The 18,324-nt window shown below is 43.8% G+C and overlaps 1 protein-coding gene across 2 annotated transcripts in view; it reads right to left on the bottom strand.

The window, feature by feature from the left end:
- The window catches only part of LOC129697601 (cysteine-rich hydrophobic domain-containing protein 2), a 55,639-nt gene extending 48,011 nt beyond the window's left edge, over positions 1-7,628 (bottom strand). The window contains exon 1 of one of the 2 annotated variants that reach the window (XM_055636294.1): positions 7,420-7,628. In XM_055636294.1, coding sequence (XP_055492269.1) covers positions 7,420-7,574 — 155 coding nt within the window. In that variant the 5' untranslated portion in view covers positions 7,575-7,628. The remainder of the gene's footprint in view (positions 1-7,419) is intronic. The other variant, XM_055636300.1, reaches the window with a different exon arrangement.
- Positions 7,629-18,324: the final 10,696 nt, after the last annotated feature.

Raw genomic sequence — 18,324 nt, 5'->3', positions numbered from 1 at the left:
TTCACTGGCTTCCCATCTCCCACCGGATCAACTAAAATCCTGATCCTCACCTACAAAGCCCTCCACCATCTGGCCCCCCCATATCTCACTGACCTCCTCTCCCCCTACCAATCCTTACGATCCCTCAGATCCACATCAGCCGGTCTCCTCTCCATCCACAAGTCCAACCTCCACAGTTTTGGGGACAGAGCCTTCTCCAGGGCAGCTCCCAGGCTCTGGAACTCCCTCCCCCAACTGATCCGCAATTCCGTGTCCCTCGCCATCTTCCAGTCCCACCTCAAGACCCATCTCTTCACCTCTGCCTATCCTTAGCCCCACTCCCCTCCCTTTTCATCTGTGCATTAATTGCCTCATATTGTGTTTTGTATTGAATTCTGTCTTTACTTTGTGTACTAGTCATGTCTCTACTATTTATTTAATTCCCCGACACGTTTTTCCTCTACCTGCTAAATTTTTGTAAGGTGTCCTTGAGACTTGAAAGGCGCCCATAAATAATATTTATTATTATTATTATTATTAACTTCTTCTCCCTCCTTCTGATCATGGCCTTCCCATTTTTGTCCCTTTTTCCATATCCATCCTCGTATTCATCTCCATGGTTCCATCCACCTAATATACCCACTTAAAAATGTGTCAAATTGTGTCAGGAAAGTTTCCTCAAACAATATGTAGAGGGCCCTGCAATGGGGACAGCGTAGCTTGAACTACTTATAGGGAATATGGTAGGGCAATTGACTGAAACATCAGTGAGTGAGCCTACTGGGAGCAGCGACCCATTCCATTAGCTTTAAAATAGTTATGGATAAGAATAGGCCTGGTCTACAAGTTAAAGTTCTAAATTGGGTCAAGACCAACTTTGATAATATTAGATAGGAGAATTTAACTGGAGGAGGTTGTCTGCCAGCAAAGAGGAACCCAGAAAGTGGGATACTTTTAAAAGTGTGACAGAGAGTTCAAGGTGTGCATGTTCCTGTTAAGAGTGGTTTTGCACATGGGAGATCAAAGATTGACAAGAGCAGGGTCATAGATGTAGTCTGTGTGGACTTCAGCAAGGCCTTTGGCATAATAGGCTGCTCTGGGAGGTTAAATCAAAAAGATCCAGCATGAGCCAGCTAACTGGATACTGAAATGACTTCATGGTAGGATCCAGAGAGTGGTGAAAATTTATTTTACTCACTGGAGGCATTTGACCAGTGGTGTACCTCAGGGATCGGTGCTGGCCCAATGCAGTTTGTTATCCAGATTAATGATTTTGATGAATATGTACAAGGCATGATTAGTTAGTCTGCAGATGACACTAAAATAGACAGTGAAGATAGTTAAAGAATTACAGCAGGATCTGTATCAGCTGGACAAGCGGGTGAAGGAATGGCTCATGAAGTTTAATAAGTGTGAGATGTTACATTTTGGTAAGTCATTAGACAATAGGTGCAGGCGTAGGCCATTCGGCCCTTCGAGCCAGCACCGCAACCTGGGCAGAACCTTGGCAGTAATAGGCCTCTGGGGAATGTAGAGCAGAGGAATCTAAGGGTATAAGTACATAGTTCTCTCAAATAGAGATGAAAAAAGTGGAGAATACGAAAACACTAATTTTTAAATCAAGATGTTAAATAACTTCCTAACCAGAAGAGGAATGCACAAGATTTACAACTGCAAATACTTCTAAATGCTTTTCAAAATAACAATAGAAAAATAGTTACACTTTTATGGAGAATACACTGATGTTTGATGACTAAAACAGTATGATTATGGTCAAACTTTATTACACTGAAGCAGACAAAGAGTAAGCTAAGCATTACATTAATTTAACAAAGGTACATAAGTGAATTCAATTATATAATTTCAGTTTAAAATTCAGGTGATGAAGAGTTACTCAATTATACCTCCTGTGGCTGATGTTTGCAACTGCGCTCTTCCTCTATTTACATATCAATACATTGACAATTGTTTATCGTTTTTCATTAACTATTTTTATCAATCCTTGAAAGTTTAACTATTCATGCAGCTTTATGCTTAATGACCATTCACATGAATTATTATTCAAGCAGATCCGCAAAATTAGCGAAAAATACTTTTTTACAAGTTTGCAATTATAAGCTTTGAAATGTAAAACTTGAGATCAGATCATGAAATGCAAGATACTCTTGGTATGCAGTGAAACAAGAAACCAACATACACCAAGCGATATCAAAATTCTCATGTCCTTGGAATAATGTATGGAATATTTTAATAGAATATCTATGCCAATGACAGTGTAGTGCTTTAAAACATATCATTCAAAAGATAACACATATTGCAATCATTCAATTTTTCCCAAAGTATGTTTTTGAAGTAACTGCACATATTTGTGCCAAGCAAAATCTATCATGTTTAGATTGTTCTTGCCTCAATTGCTTTCTTAGTGGGGAGGGGGCAGTGGAAACAGTAGCACCCAGATGGAACCCACTTGGATACAGGCAAAATACACAAATCCATGCAGCCAGTATTCGAAGTCAGGTTTGAACCTGGATCTCTAGTGCCACGAGGCAGCAGCACTACTTGCTGCGCCTTTCACAAGACCGTTCAGGACCGTCTGTTTCCAAAAAATCCTTATTCACTCTTCTAAACTTGAGCATATACATACCTACCCTGCCCAACCTTCCCCCCTTAAAGTTTACTTAAATAACTTTCTCTGAAATGCATTCATACTCTTCCTTAAAATAAGGAGAACAATATTCAAAGTTAAAGCCTAGAGCATGGAAACAGATCTCTTTGTACATAATTCTCCAGATATGGTCTCAACAAAGCCATGTATAACTGGAGGACAATCTTCCAACTAGTGTATATAATTACCAAGCAATGAATAGGAACATTTTCTTAGAAGTTGCTAAAATCAGCAATGGGAAATGGTTTAAATCTTATAAATGCTGCATTTTAATGGCACCTGATATAAATTAATCCAATTCCACTAAATCATCGTAGACAAAAGGAACTTGAGATGCTCGTTTACAAAAAAGTGCCCGTGTAACTCATTATGAGTAAGAAGGGTCCCGATTCAAAACATCGCCTATCCATGTTCTCCAGAGGCGCTGCCAGACTCTGTTATTCCAGCACTTTGTCATTTGTTTACTAAATCATCCTTTGAAACCACTCATTTAAAGACCAAAGTAGGCAATAATGAGAATCCCATTGTGAATAAATTGTACAAGACAAGTGTCAATGGAAAATTCAATTACTAAATTGTAACATAATTAGGCTATTCACGGCTCAAAATAAGTACCAAATATGATGCATTATGAAAACCAGTAAGTGCATTAAAAATTGCAAATTTGCAATGCTACTCAAGGCAAACATTTTTTCAGTACTGAGTGTAATCACAGTCATACAGTATAAAAATAGGCCCTTTTGCTCTATTTGCCCATGTCGACCAAGATCTATGTCAATGATTTGGATGAAAGCATACTTGGCATGATTAGCAAGTTCGCAGATGGCATCAAAGTCAGTTGGTAGTGAAGACGGTTGTGAAAAATTGCAACAAGATCTTGATCGGTTGGTCAGATGGGCTGAGGAATGGTTGATGCAATTTAATACAGCGAAATATGAAGTATTGCATTTTGGGAAGGCCAACATGGGGAGGACCTAAACAGTGAATGGTTGGACTCTGGGGAGTGTTGCAGAACAGAGGGATCAAGGAGTACAGGTACATAGTTCCTTGATCGCAGGTAGATAGGGTGGTCAAAAAGGCTTTCGGCACATTGGCCTTCATCTGTCAGAGCATTGAGTATAGAAGTTGGGAGACGGGGTCATGTTGCAATTATACAAGACAGTGAGACTATATTTAGAATATTGGGTTCAGTTTTGGGCACCATGTTATAAGAAAAATGTCGTCAAGCTGGAAAGGGTGCAGACAAGATTTACACGGATGTTGCCAGGGCTCGAGGCTGAGGTTGAGCAAGCTAGGATTCTATTCCTTGGAGCGCAGGTAGACGAGGGGTAATCTTATAGAATTGTACAAAATCGTGAGAGTAGAACAAGTAAATGCAATCTCTTTCCCAGAGTAGGAAAATTGAGAACCAGAGGACATAGGCTTAAGGTGAGGGGAGGGGGAATGAAAGATTTAATAGGAAGCTGAGGCGTAATTTTTTTTTACACAAAGAATGGTGAGTATATGGAACAAGCTGTTGGAGGAGGCAGTTGCGGTAGATACTATCGCAATGTTTAAGAAATATTTAGATGGGTACATGGATAGGTTGGGTTTAAGGACCAAATGCAGGCAGGTAGGACAAGTGTAGATGGGATATGTGGTCAGTGTGGGCAAGTTTTGCCGATGGGTTTGCTTCCACATTGTATGACTATGCCCCATTTATGCACAATATGTTATGCACCTTGAGAAGATCACCCCTTAGCCTCTTGTGCACCAAGGCATAAAGTCTTAACCTGCCCAACCTATCTCTACAGCTCAGGCCCTCTAGTCCAGGTAACATTCTTGTAAAACTTCTATGCCACTCTTTCTAGCTTATCAACATATTTTCTCTCGCAGAGTGGCCAAAACAGAATACAACACTCTAAAAGCAGCCTCATCAAGATCTTGTACAATTGCAACATAATATCCCAAAACACTCTAGGTTCACCAAACTGATTCTGGGATTCTAGCTTATGAAGAAAGACTGGATAGACATACTCTCTAGAATCTAGGAGCAGAGTGGCCAAAACAGGGGTTGGACAGGCTAGATGCAGGAACACTCTAAAAGCAGGGGTCACAGCTCATCAAGATCTTTGTACAATTGCACACATAATATCCCAACTTCCACAGAGGGTAGTTGAGGCTAATGGCTTTAACTGAGTTAGATTGTGGCCATCAGGGTATGGAGAGAAAACCTTCTTGACTACCCTATTGAATGGCGGTGCACATCGAAGGGCCGAATGGCCACTCCTTCTAATTTCTATGTTTCTATGTTTCTAATGCTCCAAATGATGTCAACATACCAAAAACCTTCTTGACTACCCTATCTACATGTTACGCCACTTTCATGGAAATATGTACCAGCACTCCTGGAACCCTCTACTCTACAACCCTCCCCTGGGCCCTACCATTCCAGGTGTAGGTTCTGCCTCGTTTCACTTCCCAGACAAATTGTATTCATGAGTTTTTAATCCAAATATAAATTTGAGGTTGGGTTGACGGGTTCATTTTGGTGCTGTACAACTTTGTAAACAGTGCAACTTAATTCTTTAATTCTTCCTGCTGCCCACTTATTTGATTGCCCCAATGTGGATGTGGAGAGGATGTTTCCACTAGAGGGAGAGTAGGACCAGAGGCTATAGCCTCAGAATAAAAGGATGTGCCTTAAGGAAGGAGATGAGGAGGAATTTCTTTAGTCAGAGGGTGGTAAATCTGCAGAAATCATTGGCACGGAGGCCGTGGAGGCCAAGTCAAGGGATATTTTTTAAAGCAAAAATTGATAGATTATTGATTAGTATGGGTGACAGGGGTTATAGGGAGAAGGCAGGAGAATGGGGTCGAGAGGGAAAGATAGATAAGCCAGGATTGAATGGTGGTGTAGACTTGATGGGCCGAATGATGAGAGGGGATCTCATTGAAACATACAACATTGTTAAGGGTTTGGACACGCTAGAGGCAGGAAACATGTTCCGGATGTTGAGGGAGACCAGACCCAGGGGCCACAGTTTAAGAATATGGATAGACTGGATAGACTCGGCTTATACTAGCTAGAATTTAGGAGATTGAGGGGGGATCTTATAGAAACTTACAAAATTCTTAAGGGGTTGGACAGGCTAGATGTAGGAAGATTGTTCCCGATGTTGGGGAAGTCCAGGACAAGGGGTCACAGCGTAAGGATAAGGGGGAAATCCTCTACGACCGAGATGAGAAAAACATTTTTCACACAGAGAGTGGTGAATCTCTGGAACTCTCTGCCACAGAGGGTAGTTGAGGCCAGTTCATTGGCTATATTTAAGAGGGAGTTAGATGTGGCCCTTGTGGCTAAAGGGATCAGGGGGTATGGAGAGAAGGCAGGTACGGGATACCGAGTTGGATGATCAGCCATGATCATATTGAATGGTGGTGCAGGCTCGAAGGGCCGAATGGTCTACTCCTGTGTATCTATGGAGTAAGCCATTTAGAATGGAGACAAGGAAACACTTTTTCTCACTGAGAGTGGTGAGTTTGTGGAATTCTTTGCCTCAGAGGGCCATGGAGGCAGGTTCTCTGGATGCTTTCAAGAGAGAGCTAGATAGGGCTTAAAAATATCGGAGTCAGGGGATATGGGGAGAAGGCAGGAACGGGGTACTGCTTGGGGATGATCAGCCATGATCACATTGAATGGCAGTGCTGCCTCGAAGGGCCGAATGGCCTACTCCTGCACCTATTGTCTATTGAATGGTCTAATTCTGCTCCTATCACTTAGGAGCAGCAATTTCCACAAAACAACTAACTCAATAGACAATAGATAATAGGTGCAGGAGGAGGCCATTCTGCCCTTCGAGTCAGCTCCGCCATATTGAAACCATGCATCAATCCTGAGAGTAGAGAGGTTGGTAAGGATAGTGGAGATCTGGCAGGGGTTGAGCTAGGGCGAAACATGGGGCATTTGGAAAGGGAGATTAAGTGGGGAAAGTACTGATGTGCTGGCAGTTCATCCAATATGCCATTCATTACCAGTAGATAAACCTCACTCAACAAACAGCTGACAAGATATCTGACCATAGTTTGCATCACATTCATTTTAAATCATTTTGTCATTTGACTTGTGCAATGTAGATACCAACCAATCGACATTGTAGGTTAGTCCACAACACGCTGAGTATTGACGCAATATTTACTAATTCATTTCACGGTGGTTTGGAGCGCTGTTACGTCCAAATGATCCACAGCAATGAGACACCGCTGAACAAAATCGAAACTCAGACGCGTTAATGGAACATCGCGATCCAATCAATATTTTTAATCTACGTCAAGCTGGGTGACATCCTACTGCTCTCATGGTCAGTTTCCAGGCTACTCCTCCAGGAGTAACGATGCTGAACAACCCATCGCGTGGAGCTGCGAGAAGCCCCACTGCCCGGGAATTGACAAGCAGAATCGCATCACTCCACATACCTCACTGTTTAAAGCAGCGTCGTATTTCCCATCCACAACTTTTTGTTTAATTTCCTGCAAAGAAATCCCTAAGGGAAGGGAGGACATGATTCTGACCATCTGGTGGCACGGAGTGGATTGTCACCATCGCCACCCAGGATCTGTGTTACACGTTGGCTCCAAGCACTTGAGTCACTGCCCAGGTGGATTGTACCCGCACCTGCGGCCTGGTCTGGTCTGGTCTGGCCCGGCTCCGGGTCACCAGCCGCGGCTCAGCTCAGCTCACTACCTCCATGCCCGCCCGCCAGCCCGCCCCACCACCGCTCCTCGCTCGGCCTTACACAGTGACGTGTCCCGAGCCCCGGACCACCACCGGGTCGGGAGCGTACTTCAGCAGCTGCTCCTCCAGCGCCCGCTCCTCGTCTTCTTCTTCCTCCTCCTCTTCCTCGTAGATCGCATCGAAATCCGCCATCATGCCGAAGGCCGCCGACTCCATCGAGACACCGCGCGCGCGCGCACGCGCACACACACACACACGCGCGCGCTCGCGCTACGTAACCGGGAGGGGAGACCAACATCGCGAGAGCAGCGGCGCTGACAACCAAAGTTCCGCTCGCTATATGATCGTCGCTGCTGGCAACCAACCACAGATACTGGAGGAAACTCATGCAGTCACAGGTAGAACGAACAAACTCTGTACAGACAGTACCAGTAGCAATGTTACAACATTTTGAGATTTTAAAAATCAAGTCTGCAATTTATCCCATCAGATAAAGCATAAAAAGAAGTTTAATTTGACACCTAATTCACTTTCATATCTTCAGCATTAAAAAAAGTTATGGCCATTTTCATACTCGGAAATTGGCATCTTGTTCCCTATTGATTTTCCATTGACTGAACTCAAAAGCTGTGATCAAGGACAGTCAAAAGCCCAGAGCTTTCTTAAAAATTAAGAGAACTGAATGACATTTTCAGTTATTATAGATTGAAACATTCTGAAACAAATATGAAACAATCTTACTTGGATGACCTGAACTTAAAGCATATAATTAGTTAGTTACCTAATTGTAGCTAATTACAAAATTCAATTACTAGATCTAAACATTTATCCATTTCTTAAGAAAAGGTTAACATTTTTTAAAAACCTGTGTCCAAATAACATTCACATAAGAATTCACAATATAACATGATTTTAAAATCTCAATGTCATGAATTTATAGGCCAAATGGTAGGAATTTAATGTTTAATTCCCGTAAATTAATGGGCATTTTAATCATCTTGCGAGTGGGTTTATGTGGAACGCGATCGATTGGAACGTTGCGGTTGCAGTGAATTTGAACTCTATATCGGCAGGAAAAACACTGCCGGTTCGTATGGGGCCAAAATCAAATTTTCGCCAATGAAATTTGGATTAAAGTCATCCTAAGAAGCAAGTTTATATGTAAAGTAAACGACTTACCTTATGTTTTGTCCCCTATGTGAGATCCGTCCCGTTGTCGGTGTTGACGGCGTTAGAAGTAGCAGGGATTAAATTGTCCCGCAATTTTTTTTTAAACTTCCGAGAACGGAAGTCGGAACGATTTTTCTGCAGCAGCTGAACAGCCTGAGAAAGTTCAACTCCGACAGGCAGGCGCCGCTGAAGGTAGGTATTGTAACATCGCTACACTTCATGCGTCTTTTCTTGCGAGTCATTGTTGACTTCATTGAAGCATACGAAAGGGTAGCCGTTACACAAAACGTGCAAAAACAAAGCCTTTTGCTAACATGTCCCCAATATATGATGTAGAAATGAGGATCTGCAGATGCTGGTAAATACACAAAAGGACACGAAGGGCTGGAGTAATTCAGCACATCAGGCAACATCTCTGGAGAACATGGATAGATGACATTTTGGGAGTTACTCCAGCACTTTGTGTCCCAATATTTTATGTCTCCTCCAATAAAAGTCTTATTATAGCCCAATAATAATCCTATGACCAGCCTCTAGACTGATAGAAAGCATTTTATCGGGATGCATCACAGCGTGGTTTGGAAACAGCTCCATTCAAGACCGCAAGAAATTGCAGAGAATTGTAGACACAGCCCAGACCATCACACAAACCAACCACTCTTCCATTGACTTCATCTACACTTCACACTGCCTCGGCAAGGCCACCAGCATAATAGTAAGATTAAATGAGAACTTACCAGTTTGAAGTTTGATCTTTATTTTATGAGGAGTTATGATGAGGGACTACGTGAAGAAGACCCCGTCCAGGCGCACACGCATCAGTCTTCAAAACAGCGGTGTGAAATCACAGATGATTAATTTACCGAAGCATAATAGTGAGCTACGTGAGACAAACATAACTTCCAGTTGATCTTTATGAGGGTGGGAGCGGAGGGCACGTAGTCACTCATCGTAACTCCTCATAAAATAAAGATCAAACTTCAAACTGGTAAGCTCATTTAATCTTACTATTTTACTTCAGAGTCACGTGAGTGACTACGTGAAGATTTCAAAGCTTCTGTGATTTCATGCCATAGATTCAAATCCAGGCGTCTCACTGCATTGATTGACTAAATGAGTGAAAACAATCAATAATATACAACCATAACATTAATGTAATCAGTTACTGGTTTTTATTTATCATAACAAAACATTTCTGTCCCCTTTTTTTTATCACAGGGGAACATTTAATACTGAATCCAAAACAGCACCACCAAACACACCAGGGTCTGCAATCTCTTTATGGTAATACTTGTGAAACATCCGTTCACTTGCCCATCCTGCGGCCGCGAGGATATGGTCTATTGGAACGTCCAAATCCTTGGCCGCCGATGTTGCTGCCGCCCTAGTGGAATGAGATTTAAATTTGTCAGTATTAATCCCTGCATCTAACAGCACCTGCTTCAGCCACCTGGAAATAGTCTGTACTGACACTTTGTTATGTGTTTTTTAATGGCTGATAAACAATGCTGATTCTGCACCTCTTAAGTCCCTGGTGGCCTCAATGTAACATTTTAAATGTGCCACTACGCATAGTCTTGGGTCCGTAGGGTATGCTGCAAAGACCAATTTACACCCCGTGACTCCTGGTCTGCTCTGTTTGAGTAAATCATAGACATAGAATGTAATTGCCTCTGTTGTCATTCCCATTCTGGCTATATGTAATTAATGTAATGTCTGTACTCTTTGTGCTGAAACTAATGCCATTAGGATGACTACCTTCATGGTAATTTTGTCTAAAGACAAATTTGAAATGGGACTCCATTCCCGAAGTAACATGAGCACACCCCTCACATTCCAGATATCTGTATATCTGGGTCTAGGAGGTTTGGCATTGAAGATTCCCTTCATGTACCTACAGACCAATGGGTGTGATTCTAGAACCTGTTGTTCTGATGCTCTCCATAAATATGCAGAGAGGGCACTCCTTGCACTATAATATAAATTTACATCAAAATGTAGTGTTGACAGAAATTCTAAAACATTTGAGATGTCTGCAGTGTGGTATGAAATATTCTGTCTTGAGCGAAACACCTCCCATTTCTTAATGTAAGAAATGTACTGCTTCTGGGTACTATCCCTCCAGGCTCCTGCACTTACATCCATAGTGCGATCTCAGATTCAGATTCAGATTCAACTTTAATTGTCATTGTACAGTACAGAGACAACAAAAGAGTGATTGGCAGTCACCGAGGTACATTGTTGAGTAGTGTGACAGCTGCAGGAAAGAAGCTGTTCCTGGACCTACTGGACCGGCAACAGAGAGACCTGTAGCGCCTCCCGGATGGTGGGAGGGTAAACAGTCCATGATTGGGGGTGAGAGCAGTCCTTGGCGATGCTGAGCGCCCTCCGCAGACAACGCTTGCTTTGGACATACTCAATGGAGGGGAGCGAGGAACCGGTGATGCGTTGGGCAATTTTCACCACCCTCTGCAGTGCTTTCCGATCGGAGACAGAGCAGTTGCCATACCATACTGTGATGCAGTTGGTAAGGATGCTCTCGATGGTGCAGCTGTAGAAGTTCACCAGAATCAGAGTAGACAGATGGACCTTCTTCAGTCTCCTCAGGAAGAAGAGATGCTGGTGAGCCTTCTTGACCAGAGTTGAGGTATTGTGGGTCCAAGAGAGGTCATCGGAGATGTTGACCCCCAGGAACCTGAAGCTGGAAACACGTTCCACCTCCGTCCTGTTGATGTGGATGGGGGGGGTGCGTGCCGCCCCTAGACTTCCTGAAGTCTACAATGAGCTCCTTGGTCTTCTTGGAGTTAAGGGCCAGGTTGTTGTCAGCGCACCATGCTGCTAGGAGCTGGACCTCCTCCCTATAGGCCGACTCATTGTTGTTGCTGATGAAGCCAATCACCGTTGTATCATCTGCATACTTGATGATGGTGTTAGTACCATGTACAGGTGTGCAGTCGTAGGTGAAGAGGGCGTAGAGGAGGGAGCTCAGCACACAGCCCTGTGGAACACCGGTGTTCAGGGTGAGGGTTGAATAGGTGTGCTTGTCTAACCTAACAGACTGGGGTCTGTTGGTTAGAAAGTCCAGTATCCAGTTGCAGAGGGAGGGGTCGATGCCCAGGTTACCGAGTTTGGTGATCAGTTTAGAGGGTACAATGGTGTTGAATGCTGAGCTGTAATCGATGAACAGCATTCTTACGTAAGTGTCTTTGTTGTCGAGGTGGGAGAGGGCGGAGTGAAGTGCTGTTGAGATGGCATCCTCCGGTAGGCAAACTGATAGGGATCCAATGTGGGGGGTAGGCAGCCTTTGAGGTGTGCCAGGACCAGCCTCTCGAAGCACTTGGTGATGGTGGGGGTAAGTGCAACTGGGCAGAAGTCATTGAGGTTTGCCGCAGTGGAGCGTTTTGGCACCGGCACGATGGAGGTGGTTTTAAGGCACGTGGGGACAACTGCTTGGGCAAGTGGCAGGTTGAAGATGTCAGTCCAGACGTCTGTCAGCTGCGCAGCACAGGCCCTGAGGACGCGCCCGGGGATGCCGTCAGGGCCAGCAGCCTTACGTGCATTAGTCCTACTCAGTGCCACGTACACGTCGTAGGGGGTGAGTGTGAGGGGTTGGTGATCAGTAGGGAGCACAGCCTTGATGGCTGTCTCTAGATTGTCCCTGTCGAAGCGGCCATAGAGGTGGTTAAGCTCCTCAAGGAAGGAGGCGTCGCTGGACGTGGGGGTGGTGTTGGTGGGTCTATAGTCTGTGATGGCCTGGATGCCTTGCCACATGCGTCGGGGGTCGTTGTTGTTGTTGAAGTGGTCCTCAATCCTGAGCTTATGGCAGTGCATGGCCTTCTTGATGCCCCTCTTCAGGTTAGCCCTGGATGAACTGTAGGTTCGAGCATCGCCTGACCTGAAAGCGGTGTCCCGTGCTTTCAGCAGTAGCCTGACCTCGCTGTTCATCCATGGCTTCAGATTCGGGAATATGGTCACCCGTTTGAGGGAGGTAGGACGACAGATAGCACAATGGGCTAAGAGTTCGGCTGGCGACCGGAAGGTAGCCGGTTCAAATCCCGCTTGGAGTGCATACTGTCGTTGTGTCCTTGGGCAAGACACTTCACCCACCTTTGCCTGTAATGGAATGTTATACAAGTCCAGAACAGAGGACTGTGTAGGAATCAATGTCCGATGTGTGGGAGTCGTGTGGGAGTCAGGGTGGCCTGGGCTGCAAACGCCTTCCAGTCAGTGTTTCCAAAACACTGCTGAAGTGTGGAGTCCGCTTCCTCTGACCAGACTTTAACTGTCCTCACAGTGGGTTTAACCCGTCTGATGAGTGGGGAGTACTTAGGGAGCAGGAACAATGAGAGGTGATCAGACTGACCAAGGTGGGGGAGGGGGATGGCTTTGTAAGCTTCAGCCATGTTAGTGTAGACTTTGTCCAGTGTCTTGTCTACTCTAGTGGGGAAGGATACATGTTGGTGGAATTTGGGGAGTACAGTCTTCGGGTTGGAGTGATTGAAGTCACCCGCAACAATGAAGGCTGCCTCGGGGTTGTGCGTCTGTTGTTTGCTAATGGCAGTATGCAGCTCTCTCATTGCAAGCTTGGCATTAGCATCAGGAGGGATATAGGCTGCAGTCACAACAGTGGAGGTGAACTCTCTGGGCAGATAGAACGGTCTGCATCTAACCAAGAGGAACTCAAGGTTAGCTGAGCAGTGACTCTCGATGTTGGTGGAGTCCGTGCACCATGCTTTATTTACATAAATGCACAGACCCCCACCTCTGGTCTTACCGGAGTCTGTTGTCCTGTCCGCTCGGAGTAAATGACGCCCCGTTAGCTGGATGGCGCTATCAGGAATGTCGATGTTGAGCCAAGTTTCCGTGAAGGTCAGGATGTTGCAGTCTTCGATCTGATAGTCCTCTTCCGAAATATGGCCTTTTTAGAATCTGCAAATCAACAAATCAATACGATCATGTAAAGGATGAAAATCACCAGTTACAGGGTGCACAAGTAGGTTTTCTTGTCTTGGAATATGCATAAGAGGTTCTGTGACCATTTTTAGCACTAGTGGATACCATGGTTGTGTAGGCCAATCTGGGACCACCAACAATCCTGAAGCATCATCCTGCTTGATCTTTTGTAGAGACCAACTAATAAGACAAAAGGAAGGAAATGCATATAAAAATATTCCACCCCAATTTAGCGAGAATGCATCCACCGCTGTTGCACCTGGATCTGGTTCCCATGAAACATATTGAGGCAATTGGTGGTTCAGTCTAGATGCAAACAAGTCAATTTCTCGCCTTCCAAATTTTTCAACAATATTATAAAAAATGTCACGATTTAACATCCATTCTGTATTATCATTAAATTTTCGTGACCTGTTGTCTGCAATTATATTGAATTTACCTGGTAGGTAAATCGCCGAAAGGCAAATGTATCAAATAATACACCAGTGCCAGATAACGTTTGCCAATCAGTCACAAGCTTCTGACTTGATTCCACCCATATGATTGACATATGCTACTGCCATTGTGTTGTCAATCTGAACCTGCACATGCAGATTTTGCACATTAGAGCAATAAGCTTTAAGCCCATGAAATGTACTTAATAATTCTAGATAGTTAATTCCATGTGCTTCGAGCAAAGGTTCCTCTTCCACATTCCATCTACCTCCATAGCTGGTAATGGTATCAGTAGCGCCCCAACTTAGCGCACTTGCATCAGTCTGTAGAATGATAGCAGGTGATTCAACCAGAATTTACATGGAAGAATAGGAGACACTCTTAATCCACCATTGTACATCAGCAATTGCTGTTGCTGATAATTGCATGGGCCTATCAAAATGCCCCAAATGTCTTTTTAATGCTTGTACCTTTGCTCGCTGCAGTTGCTGATAATGCAGTGGACCGAACTGCACAGCTGGAAATGAAGCGATAAGTTTGCCAAGTAAGCTTGCCACTTGCCTAATTGATGGTTGATGCTCTGTAATGAGTTTGCTACAACCCTCAATTAACTGCAGCTTTTTGTCCTTGGGTAAAGTCACTATCATGTGTTCTGAATTAATAGTGAACCCCAAGTAATCAATTGTTTTATTTGGAGACAATCTAGATTTATCTGGATGTATTAAAAAACCCAGCCTTTGAAATGTGAGCTTGACTTCTGATACTGAGGCTTCTGTTGTAGTTTCAGTATCACCCACAATTAAAATATCATCCAAATAAGCCATTCCCAAATGGCCCTGGGCTCTTAGCAATGCTAGGACTGGTTTTCACAATTTTGTAAACAGTCTAGGGGCTGAGGGTATCCATTAGGCAATGTTTTGAACTGCCATTATTGATTCATCCAGTTAAATTTCAAATATCTTCGGTCATTACCATGCACAGCCACAGAGTAATATGCATCTTGCAGATCTATGCTGGCCATATAGCATTCTCTTGAAATTAGCTGCATAGCATTAGTAAATGTCTCCATTTTGAAATGTTTATACTGTACAAAAGGGTTAAGACTTGTTAGATCAAGAATGATTCTACAACCACCATCCTTTTTTGCTCTAGAAAAAATACTAGATATAAATGGGTGGTTTTGATAAACTGGCTTTTCAATAACCCCTTTCCTACTTAATATGTCAAGTACTGCTTGAATGTTTCTATTCTCTTCTTTAGAGAAAAAACATGCATTCGCTTTGGACCATGTTGAGTAGGAGGATTCAAATGTGGGTAGAATTCAACCCTGAACCCCATAATACTGCACAGTATAAATGCATCAGATGTTATATTTCGCCATTCTTTTAGGAAGAATTGTAACCTTCCCCCAATTTGCAAATATGAAACATCTAATATGTTTCTTTCAGAACCAGACCCACCTACCTCAGGGTTTGCTGGTGTCACATGTTGTACCTTGCCCCTTGTGGGAATGCCATGTCCTCCATGCCCTGGAGCGGTGCACCAATAACGCATATACGGGTACGAACGACTTGTTCCTTCACCAGCTCCAGCCACCCTTGGGTATGGATATTGCCTTCAAACTGATCTGCTAAACATCGGTGGTTTAATCATACCCACGGTTTTTGCTTCTTCATTCAGGACTTTCACCCTTTTGGCTAGATCTTCTCCAAAGAGTAAGTTCGGCAATTGTATATTTGTTGGTTTACAGAGCCCTGCAAACTTAGGATGTATGTTAGGTCTTATAGCACTTTTACGAATACTGTTAATTTCGAAGTGTGCATTACACATTAGTGCCAAAACATCCTGTTGTGACATTGTCGCATGTTCTTCTTCCAGGTCTCTGGCAAACGCCGTAATGCTTGACCCCATTAATCTCAGCACCCGCTGTAACCTCATTTCTTGTGCGCGTACTGCGGTGCCCAAATAGCCCCATATTACATTGTTTACTGCTGGGACTGCTAGCAGTGCGCAATTCTGCGGGATTTCATATTTATTGATAGTCTCATCCATCGTTAGTTCTTCTAACTAATGGGAAAGCAGGTAATTTATAGTTGCTGCTAATTCTTCTGCCAATGGTTGTCCCTTCAGTCTGGGACTTGAGAATCTTTGGGCCAGACCTGGTACTTTGAGCTCTATTATTGGGCTCTGGTCCTCATATGATTCATTATCAGAATCTTCTGGATATTCCTCCTCATAGTGGGGTTGACCTGGTATTTCTTCTTCAGGTGTTTCGTGTGCTGGCTCTCTTCTAGGCCAACGTTTCCCAGGACCTCTCCTGGGTGTTCCATACGCTGGTGGGGTGTGCCTTTGTAAATCATTTTCCCCATGAGGAATTCCAATTGTGCGACCCGATCTGACATGACCTCTTTCTGAGGTGGAACAATCTCCGGGTCTGACTCATCCGAGTCTACTGGCCTGTTTGTTTTCTTTTTGGCCTTACACCCTGTGGGTGTTACAACGGTACTTTTTTCTACCGTTTCTGTAGTCACTGGTTTTTCTACAGCAGACTTTTTAACGGGGCGCCCGCTACTCTCAGACACTCTGTCCTCTTGAGTTTTAGCTGCGGTGCGCTTCCCTTTACTTTTCCCACTTTTCTCCATAGTTTAGACTTGCCTGTTGCTCAGCACACAGTCTCCACGGAAGAAAAATGGCCTGAAAGTGAAAGTACATACCTTCAGGTTTTCTTTCACTCATCGCTTGGAGGGCTCTGCTCCTCCCAACATGGTCGCAGCCGCTAAGCGTCTGACGATATGACGCGTGTGCGCATGGACGGGGTCTTCTTCACGTAGTCACTCACGTCACTCCGAAGTAAAATCAAGGACGAGTCTCACCCACTTTTCTCCCCTCTCCCATCAAGCAAGAGGTACAGAAGCATGAAAACGCATAACTCCATAATCAGGAACAGCTTCTTCCTAGCTTCTTCTTCTTGCGTATGGCATGCACAGCCTAAAGTTGTAGGACAACTTGTTCTATCTGATTTTATTTGATTGTGCACGCTGAGTTGATTGCATTCGTCGAAACAGGGCAGACCACGTGAAGATTGCAATCTTCTACCCCTCTTCCTAGCTATTATCAGGCAAGTGAATCATCCTATCAACAACTAGAGAGCAGTCCTGAGCTATATCTACTTCACTGGAGACCTGCTGATGACAGTATCTTCAATTGGACTTAACTGGACTTTATCTTGCAACTCCATTTTCTTCAGCTAGGCCACCAGCATAATTAAGGATGTCACACCCCAGCCACTCCCTCTTCTCCCCTCTCCCATTGGGCAAGAGATATAGAAGTGTGGACAGTTCTTCCCAGTTACTATGGCAACTGAACCATCCTACCAACGACCAGAGAGCAATCCTGAGCTACTATGCATCTCATTGGGGACCCTCGAACTATCGTTGATCAGATTTTGCTGGACTTCATCTTGCACTAAACGTTATTCATGTTATACCCTTTATCATGTATTTGTACACTGCAGGTGGCTCAATAATAATCATCTATTGTTTTTTCATTGACTGTTTAGCATGCAACTAAAGCTTTTCACTGTAACTCAGCACATGTGACAATAAACTAAGTTCAACTAAATGTTACTACTTTTGTCATGTAGACTGTCAATAAACTAAACTAAACTAAACTAAAAACTAAATATCTTCAAAGATGACTCTCAGCAAAGACAAGACTCGAGTGTTCAATTTCCATATGTTCCGACAAAAGAACAATCAATTTCTTACTTGCAGTTGCATAAAGGGCCTGTCCCACTTGGGCGACCTAATTGGCGAGTATAGAAGAGTTTTAAAAAATGACGTTGAAGACCTCCTTCGACTATGTTGAAGACTAGCTACGACTAACTTCGGGGAAATTGGACACCGAATGGTGGAGAGTGAAGACGACCTCCTTCGATCTCCTTCGACCTCCCTTCGACTATGATGAAGACTATCTACGACTACCTTCGACTACCTATGACTAACATGGCGACATACTACAACTAAGCCTACGGGTAAAAAAAGTATTGATAAAAAAAGTGGCGACCTTTTTTACTCGTGGGCATTTTTTATCATATTGAAAAAAACTGCGCGACCTAGCTGAGGCCTCTAGTACGCAGAGACCACTCTCGAGCATGAAGGAGAGTTACGAAGACCTCCTACAACATCGTGACGACCATGCTGCGAGTACGAGTCAAGGGCAAACTCGCCCGAACTCGCCAATTAGGTTGCCCAAGTGGGACAGGCCCTTAACAGGCCTTTAAACCCAATGCACATAGTTAATACAAAATAAACAAAAGTTCAATTAATTCATTATCGTAATACTAGACAGTGATAATAGTGTAAAAAACAAAGTCTTCAGTACAACTAAAGACACAATTCATAGAAGT

Source organism: Leucoraja erinacea, chromosome 1 (genome assembly GCF_028641065.1).
Source record: "Leucoraja erinacea ecotype New England chromosome 1, Leri_hhj_1, whole genome shotgun sequence".
Classification (NCBI taxonomy): domain Eukaryota; kingdom Metazoa; phylum Chordata; class Chondrichthyes; order Rajiformes; family Rajidae; genus Leucoraja; species Leucoraja erinaceus.
This window is presented reverse-complemented; position numbering and strand designations above follow the sequence as displayed.